At 63.0% G+C, this 14,173-nt stretch overlaps 4 gene segments (V, D, J or C); 2 read left to right on the forward strand and 2 right to left on the reverse strand.

The window, feature by feature from the left end:
- Positions 1–4,613: 4,613 nt before the first annotated feature.
- LOC138100700 (Ig heavy chain V region 914-like) lies at positions 4,614–5,197 on the reverse strand (the record flags this gene model as incomplete). The annotated part of the segment is given in 2 exon segments: positions 4,614–5,059; positions 5,149–5,197. Coding segments are annotated over 2 exon segments (495 nt in total), but the record flags the coding sequence as incomplete, so codon positions are not given.
- Positions 5,198–7,423: 2,226 nt separating this feature from the next.
- LOC138100701 (Ig heavy chain V region 914-like) lies at positions 7,424–7,950 on the reverse strand. The segment is given in 2 exon segments: positions 7,424–7,815; positions 7,935–7,950. Coding segments are annotated over 2 exon segments (408 nt in total).
- On the forward strand, positions 7,949–8,625 carry LOC138100702 (immunoglobulin heavy variable 3-23-like; the record flags this gene model as incomplete). The annotated part of the segment is given in 3 exon segments: positions 7,949–7,988; positions 8,078–8,407; positions 8,600–8,625. Coding segments are annotated over 3 exon segments (396 nt in total), but the record flags the coding sequence as incomplete, so codon positions are not given.
- A 566-nt stretch (positions 8,626–9,191) lies between these two features.
- On the forward strand, positions 9,192–9,720 carry LOC138100703 (immunoglobulin heavy variable 3-23-like; the record flags this gene model as incomplete). The annotated part of the segment is given in 2 exon segments: positions 9,192–9,237; positions 9,326–9,720. Coding segments are annotated over 2 exon segments (441 nt in total), but the record flags the coding sequence as incomplete, so codon positions are not given.
- Positions 9,721–14,173: the final 4,453 nt, after the last annotated feature.

The following is a 14,173-nucleotide window of genomic DNA, read 5'->3' on the forward strand; positions in this document are numbered from 1 at the left end:
GTGTCCCAGCTCGGGACTGGTTCTGCCCCAAACCTCCGCCCGTGAGCCCAGGTCTCACCTCTTGGCCCCAGCTCTTCACCGCTCGCGCGGATTTGGGTGGAAAACCCTCGGGATCGGCTGCCGGGAGGGAAGGTTCGGTGGCCATGGCTGAGATGTGGGGCCGAGCCCGGGGAACTCTGGGGCCGCAAGGGCCGGGAGCGGAAATCTGGGCTGAAAGGCTGAGGTTGCCATGGTGGCTCTGGGCAAAGAGTGCGAGTTGGAGGGAGAGGCGAAGATTTGGGCCAAAAGGTCAAAAGTGCGGAGGAAGCGGAAAGTTGGGGCAGCAGTGGGGGAGTTTGGGGCAAAGGGCTGAGATTGGAGGGCAAGGGCTGAGATTTTGGGGAAGGATCTGGGGGTTTGGAGATTTTAAAGACCCTTCATGGGGGCCGTGACGCTGCCCTCAGCTGCATTATCAACACTGCCAACATCACCAGCACCATCAGCATAAGCAGCAGCATAAGCACGTTTGGCACAGAAATAGGTGGCGGAATCCTCGTCCCTGAGGCTGTTCATGGTCAGCGTCACCGAGCTCTGCCCGTTGTCCCTGGAGATCGTGAACCGGCCCTGCACCGACGGCGCGTAGTTGGTGGTGCTGCCATCGCTGTTGATACCTGCGACCCATTCCAGCCCCTGCCCGTTTTTCTGGCAGATCCAGACCATCCCGAATTTGCTGAAGGTGAACCCAGATGCGCGGCAGAGGAGGGTCAGGGACCCCCCGGGGGGCTGGAGGTCCCCCCCGGACTCCAGCAGGGTCACGGCCGCCCGGAGCCCTGCGGGAAAAAGGGGAGATGGGGATGAGGCGCCGGATCCGGCCGTGTCCCGGGGTGGGCGTCACGCTCCGGAGGCGGCCGGGACCCACCTGGGAGGGCCACGAGGACAAGGAGGAGGATGGGGAGGTGCAAGGGTGACAATTTGGGGCCAAGAGTCAGGATTTGAGGTCCCCAATGGAGATGTGGGGTCCAAGAGTCGGGATTTGGGTTGGTGGTTGAGCTTTGCCCATCCCCATCTCCCCTTTTTCCCGCAGGGCTCCGGGCGGCCGTGACCCTGCTGGAGTCCGGGGGGGACCTCCAGCCCCCCGGGGGGTCCCTGCGCCTCCTCTGCCGCGGATCTGGGTTTGACTTCAGCCAATTTGGGATAAATTGGATCCGCCAGAAACCCGGGCAGGCGCTGGAACGGGTCGCGAGTATCAGCAGCAATGGTGGCTGGACCGGCTACGCGCCGTCCGTCAAGGACCGGTTCACGATCTCCAGGGACAACGGGCAGAGCTCGGTGACGCTGACCATGAACAGCCTCAGGGACGAGGATTCCGCCACCTATTTCTGTGCCAAGGATTATCGTACGAGCGGTGCTGCTGGTGCTGGTGCCTTTGGCACGGGTCCGGTCTCTCTGTCCCCACACGTCGCCGCCACTGACCAATGTCTCAAGCACTGGCCCCAGATCTTGACCAGTTGAGCCAAACTGGAAGAACAACGTCATGATGTGGGGCCAGGACTGGAGGCTGGTTGAGAATTGAGTTGGAACCGGCCCAAGCCTGGCACAAATGGTCAAGAACAGGGACAATGCTTGGATGAGGTTTTGGGAAAGGATCTGCGGTGTGGGGACAGGTGGGGACCCGGACACAGGGGACAGCCCAGAACCACCCCAAGCACCGGAAAGACCGTGATAAGCAGCAGCAAAACCATAACCAGCACCAGCAACAACCCAAGCAGCAGCATCCTTGGCACAGAAATAGGTGGCGGAATCCTCGTCCCTGAGGCTGTTCATGGTCAGCGTCACCGAGCTCTGCCCGTTGTCCCTGGAGATCGTGAACCGGCCCTGCACCGACGGCGCGTAGTAGGTGCTGCCACCACTGCTGGTGATACTCGCGACGAATTCCAGCCCCTGCCCGGGTTTCTGGCGGATCCAATTCATCCCAAATTTGCTGAAGTCAAACCCAGATGCGCGGCAGAGGAGGCTCAGGGACCCCCCGGGGGGCTGGAGGTCCCCCCCGGACTCCAGCAGGGTCACGGCCGCCCAGAGCCCTGCGGGAAAAAGGGGAGATGGGGATGAGGCGCCGGATCCGGGCGTGTCCCGGGGTGGGCGTCGCGCTCCGGACCTGGCCGGGACCCACCTGGGAGGGCCACGAGGAGAAGGAGGAGGAGGAGGAGGATGGGGAGGTGCAAGGGTCACAATTTTGGGCCAAGAGTCAGGATTTGGGGTCCCCAATGGAGATGTGGGGTCCAAGAGTTGGGATTTGGGTCGGTGGTTGAGCTTTGCCCATCCCCATCTCCCCTTTTTCCCGCAGGGCTCTGGGCGGCTGTGACCCTGCTGGAGTCCGGGGGGGACCTCCAGCCCCCCAGGGGGTCCCTGCGCCTCCTCTGCCGCGGATCTGGATTCACCTTCAGGAGTTACAGCATGGCCTGGATCCGCCAGAAACCCGGGCAGGCGCTGGAATACGTTGCGTGGATCACCAACAGTGGTGGTTACACCAGATACGCGCCCGCGGTGCAGGGCCAGTTCAGGATCTCCAGGGACAACGGGCAGAGCTCGGTGACGCTGACCATGAACAGCCTCAGGGACGAGGATTCCGCCGCCTATTTCTGTGCCAAAACTGCTGGTTCTGATTGGAATATTGGTGCTCATTTTGGTGATACTGGACGTTGTCTTCGTTTTGGGCCTGCCCCCATGGCTTGGTCCCCACCAGACCCCAAACCCCAGCTCTTTGCCCCAAACCTCAGCCCTTGACCCAGCTCTTCACTCTCTGTCTCAAATCTGCCCCCGTTTGAACCAATGCTGACCCAAAGCCCTGAATGGTTCTGCCCCAAACGCAAGCGCCGGCCCCAAACCTTCACGGGGTGAAATGGATGAACCTGAGGGGAAAGTCGAGAGTTGGGGCAGCAATGGAAGAGTTTGTGGGAATCAGGTCAAGAATGGGGGCAATGTCTGGGATTGGGGGAAGGATCTGGGGACTCTGGGACATTTGGGGCCCCAGCGATGGAGACGGGGGAAGCACCAGCACCGCCAGCAGCACCATCAGCATCCTTGGGGCAGAAATAGTCGGCCGCAAGGGCCGGGAGTGGAAATCTGGGCTGAAAGGCTGAGGTTGCCGTGGTGGCTCTGGGCAAAGAGTGCGAGTTGGAGGGAGAGGCGAAGATTTGGGCCAAAAGGTCAAAAGTGCGGAGGAAGCCGAAACTTGGGGCAGCAGTGGGGGGATTTTGGGGCAAAGGGCTGAGATTGGAGGGCAAGGACTGAGATTTTGGGGAGGGATCTGGGGGTTTGGGGGCATTAAAAGGCCCTTCATGGGAGGCGTGGGGCCACTCTCACCTGCATCATCAACACTGCCAACATCATCACCACCAGCAGCATAAGCAGCAGCACCAGCACATTTGGCACAGAAATAGGTGGCGGAATCCTCGTCCCTGAGGCTGTTCATGGTCAGCGTCACCGAGCTCTGCCCGTTGTCCCTGGAGATCCTGAACCGGACCTTGACCGATGGAGAGTACTCGGTGCTGCCATCGCTGTTGATCCCTGCGAGCCATTCCAGCCCCTGCCCGGGTCTCTGTCGCACCCAGTGCATTCCGAACCCGCCAAAATTGAAGCCGGAGGCGCGGCAGAGGAGGCGCAGGGACCCCCCGGGGGGCTGGAGGTCCCCCCGAGCCCCAGGAAGGTCCCTTTGTTCAAGGCCCTCCCAGGTGGGTCCCGGCCGCCTCCGGAGCGTGACGCCCACCCCGGGACACGCCCGGATCCGGCGCCTCATCCCCATCTCCCCTTTTCCCGCAGGGCTCCGGGCGGCCGTGACCCTGCTGGAGTCCGGGGGGGACCTCCAGCCCCCCGGGGGGTCCCTGCGCCTCCTCTGCCGCGGATCTGGGTTTGACTTCAGCCAATTCGGGATGGGCTGGTACCACCAGAGACCCGGGCAGGCGCTGGAATTCGTTGCGAGTGTCAGCAACGATGGCAGCACCACCTGGTACGCGCCATCGGTGCAGGGCCGGTTCAGGATCTCCAGGGACAACGGGCAGAGCTCGGTGACGCTGACCATGAACAGCCTCAGGGACGAGGATTCCGCCGCCTATTTCTGCGCCAAACGTGCTGCTCCTTATGCTGCTGATGCTGCTGCGGGCAGTGTTGATGACGCAGCTGAGGGCGGCCCCACCCCACATGAAGGGTCTTTAAAAGTCCCCAAACCCCCAGATCCCTCCCCAAAATCTCAGCCCTTGCCCTCCAATCTCAGCCCTTTGCCCCAAACTCCCCCACTGCTGCCCCAACTTTCCGCTTCCTCCACACTTTTGACCTTTTGGCCCAAATCTTCGCCTCTCCCTCCAACTCGCACTCTTTGCCCAGAGCCACCATGGCAACCTCAGCCTTTCAGCCCAGATTTCCGCTCCCGGCCCTTGCGGCCCCAGAGTTCCCCGGGCTCGGCCCCACATCTCAGCCATGGCCACCGAACCTTCCCTCCCGGCAGCCGATCCCGAGGGTTTTCCACCCAAATCCGCGTGAGCGCTGAAGAGCTGGGGCCGAGAGGTGAGACCTGGGCTCACTGGCGGAGGTTTGGGGCAGAACCAGTCCCGAGCTGGGACACGTGGACAAGAAGCGGGTCAGGGGCTGGGGTTTGGGGCAAGGACCTGGGGTTTGGGGACCGGTGGGGACCCGGCCATGCGGGCAGGGTCAAACCCTCCCCAAGCTCCAGAATGACTACAATAGGCACCAGCCAAATCATAATCAGGACTAGCCCCAGCAGCTTTGGCGCAGAAATAGGTGGCGGAATCCTCGTCCCTGAGGCTGTTCATGGTCAGGGTCACCGAGCTCTGCCCGTTGTCCCTGGAGATCGTGAACCGGCCCTTGACCGATGGCGCGTAGTAGGTGTTGCCACTGCTCCTGATACTCGCGAGCCATTCCAGCGCCTGCCCGGGTTTCTGGCGGATCCAGCCCATCCCAAATTGGCTGAAGTCGAAGCCGGAGGCGCGGCAGAGGAGGCTCAGGGACCCCCCGGGGGGCTGGAGGTCCCCCCCGGACTCCAGCAGGGTCACGGCCGCCCGGAGCCCTGCAGGAAAAAGGGGAGATGGGGATGAGGCGCCGGATCCGGCCGTGTCCCGGGGTGGGCGTCGCGCTCCGGAGGCGGCCGGGACCCACCTGGGAGGGCCACGAGGACGAGGAGGAGGAGGATGGGGAGGTCCAAGGGTCACAATTTGGGGCCAAGAGTCAGGATTTGGGGTCCCCAATGGAGATGTGGGGCCAAGAGTCGGGATTTGGGTCGGTGGTTGAGCTTTGCCCATCCCCATCTCCCCTTTTTCCCGCAGGGCTCCGGGCGGCCGTGACCCTGCTGGAGTCCGGGGGGGACCTCCAGCCCCCCGGGGGGTCCCTGCGCCTCCTCTGCCGCGGATCTGGGTTCACCTTCGGGAGTTATGACATGTTCTGGATCCGCCAAAGACCCGGGCAGGGGCTGGAATTCGTTGCAAGTATCAACAGCGATGGCAGCAGCACCTTGTACGCGCCGTCGGTGCGGGGCCGGTTCATGATCTCCAGGGACAACGGGCAGAGCTCGGTGACGCTGACCATGAACAGCCTCAGGGATGAGGATTCCGCCGCCTATTTCTGCGCCAAACGTGACAGTGGTTACGGTACCACTCATCCGGGTGCTGGTTCTGTCCCCAGCCCGGCTGCCCTGAAAGCCCCGGACCTTTTCTGCAAACCTCAGCCCTCAATCCGGATCTTGACCCTTTGCCCAAACCTTTGGGGACTTCGGCCCTGAACCTCAGCACCGGGCCCTGGATCTCAGCTTTGTTCTTCGAAACCTTCTCTGAAGGCCAACGCCAGGCCCAGAGCTGCGGATGTGGGGTCAGCGGTCAAACCCTGGGCCAATGCTTGAGATTTGGGGCAAGGATCTGGGATTTGGGGACATTTGGGGACCTAGAGACGGGGGCGGGGCCACAAATACGATCACCACCATAACAACAACCGGTACCAGCATAGTCGGCTTTGGCGCAGAAATAGGCGGCGGAATCCTCGTCCCTGAGGCTGTTCATGGTCAGCGTCACCGAGCTCTGCCCGTTGTCCCTGGAGATCCTGAACCGGCCCTTGACCGATGACGCGTACCAGGTGGTGCCACCAGTGTTGGTGATCTCAGCGAGCCATTCCAGCGCCTTCCCGGGTTTCTGGCGGATCCAGTACATGTTGAAGTCTCCAAAGTCAAACCCAGATCCGCGGCAGAGGAGGCTCAGGGACCCCCCGGGGGGCTGGAGGTCCCCCCCAGACTCCAGCAGGGTCACGGCCGCCCGGAGCCCTGCGGGAAAAAGGGGAGATGGGGATGAGGCGCCGGATCCAGGCGTGTCCCGGGGTGGGCGTCGCGCTCTGGAGGCGGCCGGGACCCACCTGGGAGGGCCACGAAGACGAGGATGAAGAGGATGGGGAGGTCCAAGAGTCACAATTTGGGGCCAGGAGTCAGGATTTGGGGTCCCCAATGGAGATGTGGGGCCAAGAGTCGGGATTTGGGTCGGTGGTTGAGCTTTGCCCATCCCCATCTCCCCTTTTTCCCGCAGGGCTCCGGGCGGCCGTGACCCTGCTGGAGTCCGGGGGGGACCTCCAGCCCCCCAGGGGGGTCCCTGCGCCTCCTCTGCCGCGCCTCCGGCTTCGACTTCAGCCAATTTGGGATGCTCTGGGTGCGCCAGAAACCCGGGCAGGGACTGGAATACATTGCCAGGATCAACAACGATGGTGATTACACCAGATACGCGCCATCGGTCGAGGTCCGGTTCACGATCTCCAGGGACAACGGGCAGAGCTTGGTGACGCTGACCATGAACAGCCTCAGGGACGAGGATTCCGCCACCTATTTCTGTGCCAAGGGTTCTGGTGCCGGTGCTCCCGCTCCTGCTTATGGTGACGCCGCCGGCCGTGACCCCACCGCCTTCTCGCCTTCCCCGCCTGTCCCCAGAGCCCAGATCCTTCCCTCAGGCTTCGACTCCTCGCCCAACTCTCCACCCTTTGCCCCAAATCTGCCCCGTTCACGCCAGCGGTGACCGCTCACCCCACAACTCAAGGTTTGGCCCCAAAGCTCGACCACGTGGCCGAAGCTTGGCTGATTCCCCAGATCTTGGCCTTTGTCTCCAGAACTCGACTCCCTGTGCCCAAACCCCAACCCGTTCCCCAAAGCCCGACAGAACCAGCGGAGGTTTGAGGTGACCACGGCTGAAATCTGGGGTGAAAGGCTGAGATTTGGGGGATGAAGGAGCCCAGGTTTGGGGCCAATGGTCCAAGTCTGAGGGAAAGGCGGAGATTTGGGACAAGGGGGCAAAAATTGTGGAGAAACTGAAGAGTTGGGGCAGCAGTGGGGGAGTTTGGGGAAGAGGGCTGGGATTGGAGGGCAAGGGCTGAGATTTTGGGGAAGGATCTGGGGGTTTGGGGACATTTAAAGACGCATCATGGGGGCAGAGCCACTCTCAGCTGCGTCAACAACACTGACAGCAGCACCATTCCAACCACCATAACCATCAGCAGCTTTGGCGCAGAAATAGGTGGCGGAATCCTCGTCCCTGAGGCTGTTCATGGTCAGCGTCACCGAGCTCTGCCCGTTGTCCCTGGAGATCGTGAACCGGCCCTGCACCGACGGCGCGTGCCAGTATCTGCCATCCTTGTGGATACTGGCGAGCCATTCCAGCCCCTGCCCGGGTCTCTGGCGGTACCAGCCCATCCCGAATTGGCTGAAGTCGAATCCGGAGGCGCGGCAGAGGAGGCGCAGGGACCCCCCGGGGGGCTGGAGGTCCCCCCCGGACTCCAGCAGGGTCACGGCCGCCCGGAGCCCTGCGGGAAAAAGGGGAGATGGGGATGGGCAAAGCTCAACCACCAACCCAAATCCCGACTCTTGGCCCCACATCTCCATTGGGGACCCCAAATCCTGACTCTTGGCCCAAAATCCTGACTCTTGGACCTCACCATTCTCCTCCTCCGCCTCCTTCTCCTCGTGGCCCTCCCAGGTGGGTCCCGGCTCCCTCCGGAGCGCGACGCCCACCCCGGGACACGGCCGGATCCGGCGCCTCATCCCCATCTCCCCTTTTTCCCGCAGGGCTCCGGGCGGCCGTGACCCTGCTGGAGTCCGGGGGGGACCTCCAGCCCCCCGGGGGGTCCCTGCGCCTCCTCTGCCGCGCCTCCGGCTTCGACTTCAGCCAATTCGGGATGAGCTGGATGCGCCAGAAACCCGGGCAGGGGCTGGAATTCGTCACAGCTATCAGCAGCGGTGGCAGCAGCACCGGCTACGTGTCTTCGGTGCAGGGCCGGTTCACGATCTCCAGGGACAACAGGCAGAGCTCGGTGACGCTGACCATGAACAGCCTCAGGGACGAGGATTCCGCCACCTATTTCTGTGCCAAGGATGCTGCTGCTTGGGTTGTTGCTGGTGCTGGTTATGGTTTTCCTGCTGCTTATCACGGTCTTTCCGGTGCTTGGGGTGGTTCGGGCTGTCCCCTGTGTCCGGGTCCCCACCTGTCCCCCAACCCCAGATCCTTTCCCAAAACCTCATCCAAGCATTGTCCCTGTTCTTGACCATTTGTGCCAGGCTTGGGCCGGTTCCAACTCAATTCTCAACCAGCCTCCAGTCCTGGCCCCACATCATGACGTTGTTCTTCCAGTTTGGCTCAACTGGTCAAGATCTGGGGCCAGTGCTTGAGACATTGGTCAGTGGCGGCGACGTGTGGGGACAGAGAGACCGGACCCGTGCCAAAGGCACCAGCACCAGCAGCACCGCTCGTACGATAATCCTTGGCACAGAAATAGGTGGCGGAATCCTCGTCCCTGAGGCTGTTCATGGTCAGCGTCACCGAGCTCTGCCCGTTGTCCCTGGAGATCGTGAACCGGCCCTTGACCGATGGCGCGTAGCCGGTCCAGCTGCCATCGTTGCTGATACTCGCGACCCGTTCCAGCGCCTGCCCGGGTCTCTGGCGGATCCACATCATCCCAGTTTTGCTGAAGTCGAAGCCGGAGGCTCGGCAGAGGAGGCGCAGGGACCCCCCGGGGGGCTGGAGGTCCCCCCCGGACTCCAGCAGGGTCACGGCCGCCCGGAGCCCTGCGGGAAAAAGGGGAGATGGGGATGGGCAAAGCTCAACCACCGACCCAAATCCCGACTCTTGGCCCCACATCTCCATTGGGGACCCCAAATCCTGACTCCTGGCCCCAAATTGTGACCCGTGGACCTCCCCATCCTCCTCCTCGTCCTCGTGGCCCTCCCAGGTGGGTCCCGGCCAGGTCCGGAGCGCGACGCCCACCCCGGGACACGGCCGGATCCGGCGCCTCATCCCCATCTCCCCTTTTCCCGCAGGGCTCCGGGCGGCCGTGACCCTGCTGGAGTCCGGGGGGGACCTCCAGCCCCCCGGGGGGTCCCTGCGCCTCCTCTGCCGTGCATCTGGGTTCACCTTCGGGAGTTACGACATGGCCTGGGTCCGCCAGAAACCCGGGCAGGGGCTGGAATACGTCGCTGGGATCACCAACACTGGTGGCAGCACCCACTACGCGTCGTCGGTCAAGGGCCGGTTCAGGATCTCCAGGGACAGCGGGCAGAGCTCGGTGACGCTGACCATGAACAGCCTCAGGGACGAGGATTCCGCCGCCTATTTCTGTGCCAAATCTGCTGCTGCTGGTGGTTGGAATGCTGCTGAATATGTTGAGGCTGGTGGTGATGGTGATGCACCTGAGGCGGCCCCACACCCCCCATGAAGGGTCTTTAAAAGTCCCCAAACCCCCAGATCCTTCCCCAAAATCTCAGCCCTTGCCCTCCAATCTCAGCCCTTTGCCCCAAACTCCCCCACTGCTGCCCCAACTTTCGGCTTCCTCCACACTTTTGACCTTTTGGCCCAAATCTTCGCCTCTCCCTCCAACTCGCACTCTTTGCCCAGAGCCACCATGGCAACCTCAGCCTTTCAGCCCAGATTTCCGCTCCCGGCCCTTGCGGCCCCAGAGTTCCCCGGGCTCGGCCCCACATCTCAGCCATGGCCACCGAACCTTCCCTCCCGGCAGCCGATCCCGAGGGTTTTCCACCCAAATCCGCGTGAGCGCTGAAGAGCTGGGGCCGAGAGGTGAGACCTGGGCTCACGGGCGGAGGTTTGGGGCAGAACCAGTGCAGAGCTGGGACACGTGGACAAGAAGCGGGTCAGGGGCTGGGGTTTGGGGCAAGGACCTGGGGTTTGGGGACTGGTGGGGACCCAGTCAAGGGGGAGAGCCCAGAACAACCGCGAAAGGCAACATCATCTGCCAAAGCAGCACCAGCATCAGCAGATTTGGTGCAGAAATAGGTGGCGGAATCCTCGTCCCTGAGGCTGTTCATGGTCAGCGTCACCGAGCTCTGCCCGTTGTCCCTGGAGATCCTGAACCGGCCCTGCACCGACGGCGCGTACACGGCGCTGTCACTGCTCCTGATACTCGCGACGAATTCCAGCCCCTGTCCGGGTTTCTGGCGGATCCAGTACATCCCAAATTTACTGAAGTCAAACCCAGATCCGTGGCAGACGAGGGTCAGGGACCCCCCGGGGGGCTGGAGGTCCCCCCCGGACTCCAGCAGGGTCACGGCCGCCCGGAGCCCTGCGGGAAAAAGGGGAGATGGGGATGAGGCACCGGATCCGGCCGTGTCCCGGGGTGGGCGTCGCGCTCCGGACCCGGCCGGGACCCACCTGGGAGGGCCACCAGGAGGAGGAGGATGAGGAGGATGGGGAGGAGGAGGAGGGAGCTCAAGTCCGTGGCCGGGATGTGCCAGGTCCGGGGTCCCAGGGGGTTTTACAAGTTTTTAACTCGCAGGAAATTGGGCAATCGACAGAGCAGGGTCCAGCTGAGGCGCCCAATTAATTAACGACTGTGTTTGGGTTAATTGCAGGATTTGGGGGCGTTGGGGGCGCCTGGCGGAGATCTGAGACCAAACCAGTGGGGTTTGGGCCAAAAGCGGTCGAGATGTGGGGATGCAGCCGTGACCCTGCTGGAGTCCGGGGGGGGACCTCCAGCCCCCCGGGGGCTCCCTGCGCCTCCTCTGCCGCGCCTCCGGCTTCGACTTCGGGAGTTTTGACCTGATGTGGGTGCGCCACGGCCCCGGGAAGGGGCTGGAGTTCGTGGCCGGCATCAACAAGGGAGGACACATGGTGTACGCGCCGTCGGTGCAGGGCCGGTTCAGGATCTCCAGGGACAACGGGCAGAGCTCGGTGACGCTGACCATGAGCAGCCTCAGGGACGAGGATTCCGCCGCCTATTTCTGCGCCAAGGGCTCCAGCGGCTGGAGCGGCGCAGGCGACATTTACGGTGCTGGCGATGGTGACAGTGCTGGAGGTGGCCCCGCCCCTCGCACCGCTCGCCCACATGTCCCAAAGCCCAGGTCCTGTCCCCAAAACCTCACCCCGGACCCGTTCCTCGGCCCGTTTGCCCCACATCTCCCACATTTGTGCCGACGTTGGCGCATCCGCCCCACACCCTCGGCTGCTTGTGGCCCAAAGCTCGGCTTTCGGCCCTAAAGCTCAGCCTTGCGTCCCAAAAGGGCACCAACGGTCGCTGGAGCCCCGCACTGGGGAGTCGCTGGTGGAAGTGCTAATTAGTAACGCCTATAATGAGGTGCCAGACCTGCCGGGGGTGGGCACTGCGGCGCGTTCCACCTGGGCCAGGCGCAACCTGGGACCTTCAAATAAATACCGGGGTGAAATCCCTTTTTCAAGAGTGGGGCCAAGGGTTGAGGTTTGGGGGAAGGATCTGGGGTTTGGGGGCAGGTGGGGACACCGAGATGGGGGCAGGACCCAAACCACCATCGTTAGCAGGAACTTCATAATTACAACTAGAGCCAGCACGTTTGGCACAGAAATAGGTGGCGGAATCCTCGTCCCTGAGGCTGTTCATGGTCAGCGTCACCGAGCTCTGCCCGCTGTCCCTGGAGATCCTGAACCGGCCCTGCACCGACGGCGCGTAGTTGGTGGTGCTGCCATCGCTGTTGATACTCGCGACGTATTCCAGCGCCTGCCCGGGTCTCTGCCGCGCCCAGAGCATGTAGACATTCCCAAAGTCGTAGCCGGAGGTGCGGCAGAGGAGGCGCAGGGACCCCCCGGGGGGCTCGAGGTCCCTCTGAGCCCCAGGAAGGTCCCTTCGTTCAAGGCCCTCCCAGGTGGGTCCCGGCCGCCTCCGGAGCGCGACGCCCACCCCGGGACACGGCCGGATCCGGCGCCTCATCCCCATCTCCCCTTTTTCCCGCAGGGCTCCGGGCGGCCTTGACCCTGCTGGAGTCCGGGGGGGACCTCCAGCCCCCCGGGGGGTCCCTGCGCCTCCTCTGCCGCGCCTCTGGCTTCGACTTCAGCCAATTCGGGATGTTCTGGATCCGCCAGAAACCCGGGCAGGGGCTGGAATTCGTCGCAGGGATCCATGATGACAGCACCGGTACCTTCTATGCGCCATCGGTCGAGGGCCGGTTCACGATCTCCAGGGACAACGGGCAGAGATGAGGCGCCGGATCCGGCCGTGTCCCGGGGTGGGCGTCGCGCTCCGGAGGCTGCCGGGACCCACCTGGGAGGGCCACGAGGAGGAGGAGGAGGATGATGGGGAGGTGCAAGGGTCACAATTTGGGGCCAGGAGTCAGGATTTGGGGTCCCAATGGAGATGTGGGGCCAAGAGTCGGGATTTGGGTCGGTGGTTGAGCTTTGCCCATCCCCATCTCCCCTTTTTCCCGCAGGGCTCCGGGCGGCCGTGACCCTGCTGGAGTCCGGGGGGGACCTCCAGCCCCCCGGGGGGTCCCTGCGCCTCCTCTGCCGCACATCTGGGTTTGACTTCAGCAAATTTGGGATGGGCTGGATTCGCCAGAAACCCGGGCAGGGGCTGGAATACGTTGCCAGGATCAACAATGATGGTAGTTCCTGCCGCAGTTCCTGAATTTGCCCCCGTTTTCGCCGGCGAGTTTCGGCGCGTTCACGACCCCGCCGGGAAAGCTCCGGCGGGGATTTCTCGAGCGCCGAAGCAGAGGGAAGGAGCCCCAGCTGCAGCCCTGGATTTCGGTGTCCGGGCTGCAACAGGAACGGGCGGGGTTAAGGCGTCACAATTTGGAGAAAATTTTCACGATTTGGGGCCAACAATTGAGGTTGTGGGGAAGGATCTCAGGGCTGGCCCCTAATCTTGACTTTTGGCCCCAAATTTTGACTTTTGGACCCAGATCTTGACTTTTGGCCCCAGGTCTTGACCATCGGCCCAAACCTCCATCGTCCGCACAAGCTTTTGGGGAAAAAGATCAGGATCTGGTGCCAACAGGGAAGTTTTGAGAACGATGGTTGAGATTTGGCACCAAACCAATCGACTCCGGGGGCAGAGGCCGCGGAGCTTCGCGGGCAGCGCTCAGTTGAAATCTCCGGAAAAAGGCTCAGAGTTTGGGGCTGAACCTTCGAGATTTGGGTCAAAGGCTCGAAGGTCTGGAGGAAGTCGAGCGTTGAGTTTGGGGGGAAACGGTGGCGGCATGAGGGCGACAGTCAGGATTTGGGGGAAGGATGCGGGGATTTGGGATGTTTTCTGGACATCCCAATTTCATGGGAATGGGGGCCACCGCCGACATTGTCACCATAAGCAGAAGCATCATAAGCACCACAACCATCGTTAAAACATTTGGCGCAGAAATAGGTGGCGGAATCCTCGTCCCTGAGGCTGTTCATGGTCAGCGTCACCGAGCTCTGCCCGTTGTCCCTGGAGATCGTGAACCGGCCCCGCACTGACGACGCGTAGTCGGTGCTGCCACCACCGTAGCTGATCCCTGCGACCCATTCCAGCCCCTGCCCAGGTTTCTGGCGGATCCAGTACATGTCGTAACTCCCGAAGGTGAACCCAGATCCGCGGCAGAGGAGGTGCAGGGACCCCCCGGGGGGCTGGAGGTCCCCCCCGGACTCCAGCAGGGTCACGGCCGCCCGGAGCCCTGCGGGAAAAAGGGGAGATGGGGATGAGGCGCCGGATCCGGCCGTGTCCCGGGGTGGGCGTCGCGCTCCGGACCCGGCCGGGACCCACCTGGGAGGGCCACGAGGAGGAGGAGGAGGAGGAGAATGGTGAGGTCCAAAGGTCAAAATTTGGGGCCAAGAGTTGGGATTTGGGTCGGTGGTTGAGCTTTGCCCATCCCCATCTCCCCTTTTTCCCGCAGGGCTCCGGGCGGCCGTGACCCTGCTGGAGTCCGGGGGGG

This window comes from Aphelocoma coerulescens, unplaced genomic scaffold (genome assembly GCF_041296385.1).
Source record: "Aphelocoma coerulescens isolate FSJ_1873_10779 unplaced genomic scaffold, UR_Acoe_1.0 HiC_scaffold_138, whole genome shotgun sequence".
Taxonomy (NCBI): domain Eukaryota; kingdom Metazoa; phylum Chordata; class Aves; order Passeriformes; family Corvidae; genus Aphelocoma; species Aphelocoma coerulescens.